Source organism: Aethalodelphis obliquidens, unplaced genomic scaffold (assembly GCF_003676395.1).
Source record: "Aethalodelphis obliquidens isolate GAN/ISIS:26980383/991018 unplaced genomic scaffold, ASM367639v1 scaffold2, whole genome shotgun sequence".
Lineage (NCBI taxonomy): Eukaryota > Metazoa > Chordata > Mammalia > Artiodactyla > Delphinidae > Aethalodelphis > Aethalodelphis obliquidens.
In genome coordinates, this window is record NW_020837946.1 from 66,340,022 (window position 1) to 66,351,461 (window position 11,440).

General features: G+C 34.1%; 1 protein-coding gene across 8 annotated transcripts in view; it reads left to right on the plus strand.

Moving 5' to 3' along the window:
* SCN3A (sodium voltage-gated channel alpha subunit 3) overlaps positions 1 to 8,327 on the plus strand; it is a 111,592-nt gene extending 103,265 nt beyond the window's left edge. For all 8 annotated transcript variants that reach the window (XM_027129419.1, XM_027129452.1, XM_027129404.1 and 5 more), the window contains 5 exons: positions 578 to 631; positions 1,460 to 1,597; positions 2,647 to 2,751; positions 4,104 to 4,374; positions 4,892 to 8,327. In XM_027129419.1, coding sequence (XP_026985220.1) covers positions 578 to 631; positions 1,460 to 1,597; positions 2,647 to 2,751; positions 4,104 to 4,374; positions 4,892 to 6,087 — 1,764 coding nt within the window. In that variant the 3' untranslated portion in view covers positions 6,088 to 8,327. The remainder of the gene's footprint in view (positions 1 to 577; positions 632 to 1,459; positions 1,598 to 2,646; positions 2,752 to 4,103; positions 4,375 to 4,891) is intronic.
* Positions 8,328 to 11,440: the final 3,113 nt, after the last annotated feature.

Here is an 11,440-nt window from a genome sequence, read left to right on the forward strand (position 1 = left end):
TTAATTAAATGTATAGATTATTAATCTATGTATTAATCTAAGTATTAATTAACACACAGATACAGATAATGTACAGATAATGTACAGATTAATGTACAGATAACTGTACCAAGATCTAAGGAGTATAGTTCTACTATGTGTGGAAATGCAAATCTTATGGAGTGGATTTCAAAATGTGTAATATTTAATTATTTTGACTTAACTGACAGTATATTAACTAATCAAGAATTTAATGAAAACAGTTGAGTGTTTAAAGACACAAGAGGTTTGAATCATAGAGCTTACCTTTTGAAAGGGATTTGAGACTGAGATGAGAGTTTCACCTAGTTACATGTTAGTGTAGAAAAAAACAAAATACCTTCCAAGACAAACAAAGAAAAAGAGTTCCAGTTTTGAAATAAAATCTTGTTCTATTTCAATTTCATTTCTTCATTCAATCCATTTCAATCTCTTTGTAGAATATTTCATAATATTGTACAAAAAGTTATATTTAATAACACTATCATATTTTCATATGGTAAAATGCGTATTCTTGGATTAGGTTTTTATGCAGAATTCAAATATATGTTGTTTACAGGCCACATTTAAAGGCTGGATGGATATTATGTATGCAGCTGTTGATTCACGAGATGTAAGTTTCACTCAGATACTATTTATAGCTACTAGATTTTTCCATAGTGATAATTTAACTGAAAGGCCCAGAATTTTATATTAGAAGCAATCAGAACATTTATAACTGCATATAGAAATTCTCTTTTTAAGCCAATTCACTTCAATATAAATGATATTTTGGTTAACATATGTCTATTATAGATCTAATATGAAAGGATATCTAACTGCATGGATTAGAAGAATCAGATTGGTCCAGTAAATGAGACTCTTAAGATTGGGAAAGCTGCTCAGTGGGCAAGTAATTTGTCTCTCCCTACCCCTGGAGAGTATGATAAACCAGAGTCTGTGAAGCAGCTTCCAAAAATATCATGATAAAAGCAAGCAAGTTTCAGGGAAACTCAATTTAGAAAATAGGAATAAAAATAGTTCCTCAGAACATATCTGTTTATGCTGAATTTTCCTCTTAGAATTTGATGTTCTGTTATTAAAGCCTTATCTCCAAGAGCTAGCATTTACAAACCCAAGGAGAAAATATTGCAAAAAAAATTATAGTAAGACTAATAACAGGTTCAAAATGTTTGCCTTGTTTATACCACTGCTACTTACTCTAAAGAATAGGTACAGGTAAGCCACAATGGGAAAATAGATTTAAGAACAATCGTAAAATTACAAATTTTCATTATATTAGGTCATACTAATTTGAGAAAAGAATTGCTTTTGCAGAACAGTATCTCAGGTCAAGGCAAAAATAACTCTATAATAAGCAACAACACTCACCAAATTTTTAATTTAGCTCAAGTATTTATTGTGTTTTTAAATATTATTTAATATTTTCAATATTATTTAGGTTAAACTTCAGCCTGTATATGAAGAAAATCTGTATATGTACTTATACTTTGTCATCTTTATCATCTTTGGGTCATTCTTCACTCTGAATCTATTCATTGGTGTCATCATAGATAACTTCAACCAACAGAAAAAGAAGATAAGTATTCCTCAGCTCTCACCTTTCTCCATTCTGAGGTTCTGTCTGTTTTACATCCAAATAACCAGGACACTCATAGTCATGACGGAGTTAGATCATTTTTAAATTGTCTTCCATTCACTATGTGGTCAGTTCAGCTGCAGAGGAGCCCAGCCTCTAACTGGTGGCTCCTCTCCAGATTCATCCTCTGCAGATCTGCTGTAGTGTCTTTCTGACTCAAAAATATGACCACTGCTTCAAAACATCCAGTGGGCCTCAATGCTTTACCCTTGCTTACAGAGCCTTTCAGGAATTATCTCCACCCAGTCTTCCTGCTTCATCTTCTTCCACACCACACTTTCTATATGCACTTCCCTACTCCTCAGGTACCCACCATTAACACTATCACTTGCTACATACACAGCTACATGGATTTTCTGCCCTTTTCTGAACAAGGCATGCTCTTCTCCCTCCATGACTTTACATAGGATATTTTCTCTTCCTAAAGTGCTTTGCCTAGCAAACCCTTAATCATCCTTTAAGGTCTAGCTTAAGAGTACTCCCCTATATAAAGCCTGTTTCTGAATCTCGGAACAGATTCAGAAACAGATTATTGTTATCTCTGCAGTACTGGGTTGTTTTTCTTTGTTTGCATATAGACACTGTGTCTTATATATCTATGTAGTTCTGATACTGGGTGCACTGTCTAAGACACAGGAAGTGCTCAAAAAGTGTTGAATAAAGAAGTAAAATTGTCAACACTGAAATGACTAAGATTTTTTTTCTTTCATGAAAATATATTTGAGACTCCTGAGCCTCCTTCTAAATGTAATATAATCAAATTAGAATCCTGTACTAATCAGAGTTTTATGTGATTATGGGTTTTACATAATGTTAAGGTACTCAGAATTTCACATAAAAGGGAAAAGCAGGATAAATCTATGTGAAGCAGGATAATATCCATTTAAAAACTGAAAAAAAAGGATTAAAGGAGAGACTCAGAAATACTTTTGTAAAAGTACTGTTGTAATACAGGTTGGATTGTAACCAGTTTTATACTATGTCTTTACTTTGGAGGTCAAGACATATTTATGACAGAGGAACAAAAAAAATATTACAATGCAATGAAGAAACTTGGGTCCAAGAAACCTCAGAAACCCATACCTCGGCCTGCAGTAAGAATTACTCATCTTCTTTAACATTCCAAAGCCCTATTTCCATATGATGAAATTGGGCAGTGCTCTGGATCAGAACATATTAGGTGATATCATCAATATATAATATGACCTAATTGTGAAGTACATACTGTGTAACACAATTTGCAACTACTACACTGTAAGAATTACTAAGTTCTTAAAAATGAGGCAATGTTCTTTAGTTTGTCAGTTGAAAACCTCCAAGTCAGGGTTCCCAATAACTGCTTCCAAAGCAAGGTTCATGCTCCTGCTGCCACCTACTGTTGCCAACAACACACCTGGTTCCAGCTCCTCTGATCTTGTTACATGGCACCCTCTTATCCTTTTAAGTAGCTGGAGTTTTCCAGACTTCCCATTCTACACCCATGGGCTCCCTCTATGCTATTTGTTCTCTCCATTGTTATGACTAGAAAATATTTTTAACGTTTTTAGAAAGGAAAAGGGTATCATCAAAATAGTTTGTTTCAGCAAATACACCCACACACAAAAGATTTATTCAGAATGCATACTCTGTAGAGCTTCATTATAGTGGAAAGTCATAAAGATGGTGGACTATGTTCACAGAGCTGTATTCTAAATCACCTATCCTCTTAGATGGGTAAGGAATAAGGAACTGAGACCCAAAGAAGGTATATACTGTACGTAAAGTCACAAAGCCTGTAATCGCCAGAACTGGGACTTGACAAGGTCTCATGAATCCTATAAATGACTCCACTTTGCATTATTTTTAAGAGTAGTTGGAGTAGGTGCAGGAGGGGGGTGGGGGGGAGAGGGGAAGCAGGGCAGAGGGATGATGTAAGGGAGGGCACAAAAAAGGGCATATACCTACTTTACTGAATGTCATTTAAATATTATAGTTAGAAGAGGCAGAATTAAATAGAAAACAACTGACATATTTTGAGGGATGGACAGACAGAAATAAGCTATAATTCAAAATCCCTAAAGCATTGATAAATGAATTGGCATATTCATCCATCTAAAAGTCTGTCTATATTAACCTACTTTGTAAATCTTCATTATTAGTTGTCATTATTTTTTGTAAAAATTATCAGTTATTAAAATCAAGCAAAGCCCATGCACATTATCAACCAGTTGCCACCAATTTATGTTTTATTCAGCTTTGTCTTCCCATGGGACCTAAATAAAACAATTATATTTTGTTTTTGTCATATGACATTCTTCATTTATTGCTCTTTTTTTAACAAATTTGTTTGCAGTAATGTGAGAAGGGTGCACATCCCATGGGCCATACGTAAAGGACTTCATCTGCAATTTTATGGATCAATATTTATGAAATATGCATATTAACCTTCTCCTTCCTCTCCTTCTAGAACAAATACCAAGGAATGGTCTTTGATTTTGTAACCAGACAAGTTTTTGATATCAGCATCATGATCCTTATCTGCCTCAATATGGTCACCATGATGGTAGAAACTGATGACCAGAGCAAATATATGACTCTAGTCTTGTCCCGGATCAACCTTGTGTTCATTATCCTGTTCACTGGAGAATTTGTGCTGAAACTTATCTCCCTCAGATACTACTACTTCACCATAGGCTGGAACATCTTTGATTTTGTGGTGGTGATTCTCTCCATTGTAGGTAAGAATGGTTTATTTACAGAGAAGTGCAGTTGTTGGAAAAGTCCCCAAAGCCTATCACCTGTGTAACATGGAAATTAGATCTGAGAATCATAATGTGTATAACTCTAAAGTTCAACACTCTTGTTCATTTTCCACTAACTGAAGAATTTAACTATTCAAAAAAAGAAAACAATATATTTGAAGATTTCAGAAATAGTCTTTGTTTGCTGTTGGCACATTTCATATGCGAGGATAACTATTCATAGTAATTGGGTGTATATAATCTTAAAATGCCATACCACTATGTGAGATTATTTAACTTATGGGATTTTGCAAGAGTCCATATTGGTTTATGACATTATAGAATTATTAAATAAAACTCTATAATCTTTCACTGGTAATATTAGGAAGTGGATCCAAACAGTAAAGGTTTATACGCATAACAAATTTGTTGTTTTCATTAACCTTGCAAAGAAAAAGCGTTCATATAAGCATAAGATACTCACTGTTTAGCTGTTTTCTGTATTGTTCCATAGGTATGTTTCTGGCTGAGCTGATAGAGAAATATTTTGTGTCCCCTACCCTGTTCCGAGTGATCCGTCTTGCCAGGATTGGCCGAATCCTGCGTCTGATCAAAGGGGCCAAGGGGATTCGCACGCTGCTCTTTGCTTTGATGATGTCCCTTCCTGCGTTGTTTAACATCGGCCTCCTGCTCTTCCTAGTCATGTTCATCTACGCCATCTTTGGGATGTCCAACTTCGCCTATGTTAAAAAGGAAGCTGGAATTGATGACATGTTCAATTTTGAAACTTTTGGCAACAGCATGATCTGCCTGTTCCAGATTACCACCTCTGGTGGCTGGGATGGATTGCTAGCACCTATTCTCAACAGTGCACCGCCTGACTGTGACCCTGACACAATTCACCCTGGCAGCTCAGTTAAGGGAGATTGTGGGAACCCATCTGTGGGGATTTTCTTTTTTGTCAGTTACATCATCATATCATTTCTGGTCGTGGTGAACATGTACATCGCTGTCATCCTGGAGAACTTCAGTGTTGCTACTGAAGAAAGTGCAGAGCCCCTGAATGAGGACGACTTTGAGATGTTCTATGAGGTTTGGGAGAAGTTTGATCCTGATGCCACCCAGTTCATAGAGTTCTCCAAGCTCTCTGATTTTGCAGCTGCCCTGGATCCTCCTCTTCTCATAGCAAAACCAAACAAAGTCCAGCTCATTGCCATGGATCTGCCCATGGTCAATGGGGACAGGATCCACTGCCTCGACATTTTATTTGCCTTTACAAAGCGTGTTTTGGGTGAAAGTGGAGAGATGGATGCCCTTCGAATACAAATGGAAGATCGGTTCATGGCATCGAACCCCTCCAAAGTCTCCTATGAGCCCATTACAACCACTTTGAAACGCAAACAAGAGGAGGTATCTGCTGCTATCATTCAGCGTAATTTCAGATGTTATCTTTTAAGGCAAAGGTTAAAGACGGTATTAAGTGAGTATAACAAAGAAGCAATCAAAGGGAGGATTGATTTACCTATAAAAGACGATATGATTATTGACAAATTAAATGGGAACTCCACCCCAGAAAAAACAGATGGAAGTTCCTCTACCACCTCTCCTCCTTCCTATGATAGTGTAACAAAGCCAGACAAAGAAAAGTTTGGAAAAGACAGACCAGAAAAAGAAAGCAAAGGGAAAGAGGTGAGGGAAAATCAAAAGTAAAAAGAGACAAAGAATTATCTTTGTGATCAATTGTTTACAGCCTAAGAAGGTAAAGTTTATGTGTCAACTGGACTCCCAGAGGAGGTCTATGCCAAACTGTTTTAACAAATACTCATGGTCAGTGCCTATAACAAGACAGTGACCTCTCCATCACTATAACTCTGTGAGTCAGGGTATCAACACTGACAAGAGGTTGCTGTTTTCATTACCAGCTGACACTGCTGAGGAGAAACTCAATGGCTACCTAGACTGTAGGGATAGTTGTGCAAAGTGATCATTGTAACTACACCAAACACTTTTAGTACAGTACTTGCATCCACTCTATTTTTAACTTCCATATCTGCAATATTTTTACAGAATTTGTTCTAGTGGATTTCCCTAGTCACTACTTCATAGTTTATTCATAATACTATGTCACTATTTTTGCAAATGAAATTTAAGTTGAGAAAAAAGTATATAAGAGCCCTGTGTTCCTACTCCACAAGTTTCTCGAATAATCAGACAAAGGGTTTTGTCCAAGAGATGAAGTTCTTGCTCAAAACCAGAAAGAAAAAATCTAGTAACAATTTCAGGTACTTCCGTTTTCTAGATGGCTTTAATTTTGAAAGTGTTTTAGTCTATGTTTGTTTATATCTAAACAGTTACGTGCCTGTAAAGTCTCCTCTAATTTTTAAAGGATTATTTTTATGCAAAGTATTCTGTTTCAGCAAGTGCAAATTTTATTCTAAGTTCCAGAGCACTATATTTAATTTTGGTTAAATGCTTTCCAAAAAAAGTAATCTAATAAATCTGTTCTAGAAAAGTATATCTAAAGTATCCCTTTAGAATAGTTGTTCCACCTTCTGATTCAGTGTTGCTTTGCCATCTTCTGCTCTCAGCAAAGCTGACATTTTATGTCAATTAAACACACCCTCTTTTATGTAAATAGTTATTTTATCCTGTGGGGCATGTTTGGGAATACATATATATATATATATATATATATATTTATGTGTGTATATATATATATATATATATCTCCTGATAAACAACTTCTATTAAATCAAGTATGTACCACAGTGTATGTGTCTTTTACGAGCTTCCAACGGGGTTGTATCCTGCACCATTCATTAAACATAAATAGTTTGAAGACTACCACTAATGCATGTTAATTACCTATGCCGCTCTATTTTACTCAATCCATTCTTCACAAGTCTTGGTTAGAAGTCGTCACATGTTGGTAGTAGAGTGATTTAACCAGCTCTATGTCTAGTACATCAAGCAGAATAGCTTGCAGTTATTTAAAAGCACCTTTCCTTTTGCATTTTTAATTCAACTTGTGTCATATGGTGTCTCTCTAGATTTCAAGGAAACACACTGCATACTGCCTACTGTCAAAACCTATACTTCATATTTTGCTAAAATATGTCTAAAACTTGTTTAAATATAAATAATGTAAAAATATAATCAATTTTATTTGTTGCATTTTGTACATAAGAAAATTATTTTCAGGTTGATGACATGCCAATTTATTTTACTTTATGCTTTTTCTTTTTATTTTTAATCACAACTCCAAACTTTTAAATCCATAAGAATTTTCAATGGATAATTTCTTAAAATAAAAGTTAAACAATGTGTTTTGTGGATTTCTTTGTTATAATATATTTTCTACCATTCCAGTAGGAGAACATTGGTCAAAAATTGAAACCTAGATCATTTTCTACCAACTATGGTTGCCTCAATATAACCCTTTATCCATGGAAGGTTTTTTTTTACTCAACTTTTGTAGTATTTGCTTATGCAGACTAGTCTTATTTTTTTAATTCCTATTGCACTAAAGCTATCAGAGATATAACTTGGGCTCTGACCCTCTTAGCCATGAACATAGTGGCTAAGCTGTGCAATTACCTAACATGATATAAATTTTTGTTTTTTGCACAAACCAAAAGATTAATGTTAATTCCTTTTACACAACTATTTACTTGTAGTGTATTGATGAACTGCATGCAGGGAATTGCTATTACTAAAACAAATGGTGAGCTATGTCATTATTGAGCCAAACGAATAAATATTTCATTTTTTATTGTATTTAATTTCCTGGCTTCTGGGTTTTTTTTAATTGTTGGAAGTTTAAAACATATATAATTAATGAAACCTGTACTTGATCTGACATTTGTATACATAAAAGTTCCCATGAATTTTATAACAACCTACTGCATGATCCACCAAGCAGTACTATAGAATAAAGTCTATTAAAAGCAGTTTTTGTGAACTTTTCTGTGTGCAAAAGATGAAGCTCACATATTCCAACTTTCAAGTTCAACAACAATAATAGTAGCCATCTATAATGGTTATCCATTTCAATTAACTCCCCTGGCTGTAAACATTTTGACCTCAACTCCTCTCAATGTAATTATTGTAATCTCCAAATTTCTTGGCACTAAATAAATGTTATATTACATAGTTTGTTACTTAAATCCATTTTATGAACTCCTATTTACACATAAAATATTAATGATGCAGTGATTGAAAATTTATATTAACATTTTTTTCAGGGTCCCTTGGATTTATGTCAGGTCAAAACCAAATGTTTCTTCTCAGTAGAAAACTCCAGTTATAATGCTTATATTTTTGATGAATTGGATCTAAATACACATTTCATAATTTCCCCAACATAAACGGTATGAGGTGACTTAATTGTAATTTGTTGCCTTCTTGCTGTTCAGGTAAATTTTCAGATCTTGCCAACACCACAGAGAAGTCAAGTATTACTCTGCAAAGTCCTTAACCTTTTTATGCATCCTATTATATAATCATTAGCCAAGCAATCTATTAATTGATATGCATTATATCTAAATGATCTTATGTTCAGAAGAGTCTCAGCTGCAAAAAAAAAAAAAATACTTTAAAAAATATACCTAGCTAAAGGATATTCGGAAAAATGTTCAGAATACAGGGTTGCTAATACAATTTGACAGATTTTTGAAATGACTACTTTCACAAGAAAAATCCTTCTATTATTAAACTTCATGATAGAATTTTGTAAAAAATAGAATTAATCAAGTTGGACATAGAAATAACAATACCATGAAATTAAAGAAACTTAAATTCACCAAGTGATACTAAATCAACAATAAGTGATACTAAATTACCAATAAGTGATCCTTTAGTAAAGAAAAACCATTTGTGTGGAGAGAAAAATGAGAATTCTGCATTTCAAATAATGTAGCTGAAAGATAATGTCTATATAAATTTACGTGTTTTACTAATCTTCAAATAACTAGAATACAATAACTTGAAAATCATTCTTGTGCATTTCAAACTACTCAGTAGTAATCATAAAGAAAGTTCTTACTGACCATTTTTGTGGAAATGAAAAATGTAAGAAGAACTGGACCAAGAGTTCTGACACTTGGCTTCTAGTTTCAGTTCTGGTATAAAACTAGCAGTGTAATCCAGGCAAACCAAATTCTGGCCCCTCAGATTCCCCCTTTATTTGAATGGGGATGCTGGATTAGGTATGCTGTCTCTAGTAGTACTTTAATTCTAAAATTCTATGTTCAAAATCAAATTGCCATTCAAAATGAGTAATTTCCTTTATATGAATAATACTTAATTTTAAAAAATGTGCATTGTCAATACACCATTTAAAACATTACTCAGATAACTTAAAATAGAAATGCAACATCTGACCTTGACTTTAGCCCCACTAATGAAGAAGTCTTATCCTCAAAGATTTTATATGACAAAGTTGAAGAATGTTTTAAATAATTGAAAGGACAGCTATTATTTCTCTTCTATGATGTTACAGATTTCTAAAAGACAACACCTGATATGTAACAGAAGAAATTAAAACAAAGAAATCATTAGTTATTTGTAAAATTGTCTCGAACTACAAGTGTACTTACTCCTTCTGTCATTAACATTTGCCACAAAACTTAAGGAAGTTGGGCTTAAGTCTTATATTCCCTAGAACACTATTTTTACTGAAAAAAGAATAAAAGATGCACATCATTCTCTTATGATAACACCTAAAATGTTTTATTCTTTCACAGAGAAAGACATTTATGATTTGATGCAACCAAACTTTGTTGTAACTGTCTCCTTCCTATGTGTCCTTCCATCTGCAGTATTTCTCCTCTCCTCTTCTCTCGAGTCTCTCCAATATTCCGTCCAGCTGGCATACTGAAATACACATCTGAAATCTTCTAAACCTGATGGCATCCCATTATTCAGAAAATCCATTTCCCTTTCTTATTACAGAGTTTAAAAAAAAAAAAAAAAAACCCTGAATAAGCTGTCCCTCACATATCCCACTACTATCCTCTGTCATTGGCCATCACTCCACAACTCATGCCTCCTCCCCACGGAATCACATAGTCTCCAATTACACAATTTTTGGACATCTCTCCTGTCTTGGCACATGCTACAGTCTTTGCCTGAAATGTCTTTCTCTTTTTTTCCCTGACAAATTGTTGCTCATCTTTCAAAAACTGGCTCAAATATCATCTTTTCAAAGCTTCCTCAGATTTCCCCGAAACATTTCTCCTCAGACTTCCTAATGTGCATCTAGGATTTTATGTACCATACCATGCTGTATTACCTCCTTTGCACTTATCTCTTCTAATAGATTGTAGTATATCCAAGGTATGGGATGCATCTCATTAATTTTCTCACCCTTTTATCCTTTATCAGCAATGACTAACAGGGTATGTGACTACCAGTTTTCAGATACATTGCTAGAATTGAGTCTTGCAGGAAAACACAAAAATACTTAAGTGACAAACAACACCACCAGTAAATTTTTTCCAGTCCTTACTGAGAATGACTCTCTAATTTATTAGCATCTAAATTCAGATAAAGCACTACCATAATTACAAAATATCTCAGAAATACAGTACACCTTGTAACTATAGTTTACAAGCAATGCCTATTGCCTAGCAAAAACTACTGAAAAAAAATAATTTCATTTCATTAATTCTGCCAGTGAAAGAATAGGTTTACTTAGTTGTCCTCAGTTAGATGTATGCTGCATGGATAAAAAAACATTATCAGGTTTTATTTCACTACCTTAATCATGTATATATTCTTCACTTGAATAACTCATAGGTACACTGGTAATACACTGATAACTAGGATTTTGCTTGATGAATGTATATTTCCAGCATATAATGGGACAATTATCCTAAAACTCTTGTCACAAAATATCTAAAAACAGAATAAAATATTTTTAGAAGATCATTTTAATGTACGGTTAGCCTTACCAGAAAACAAGGGAAATTCCTTAGGGCTGATAGTGAAAGGTAAGCTAGCACTAAAGTCAGAGGCTATTCTGTGGGCTTCTATTGATCCCAGTGACCTATAGCTTGGTTTT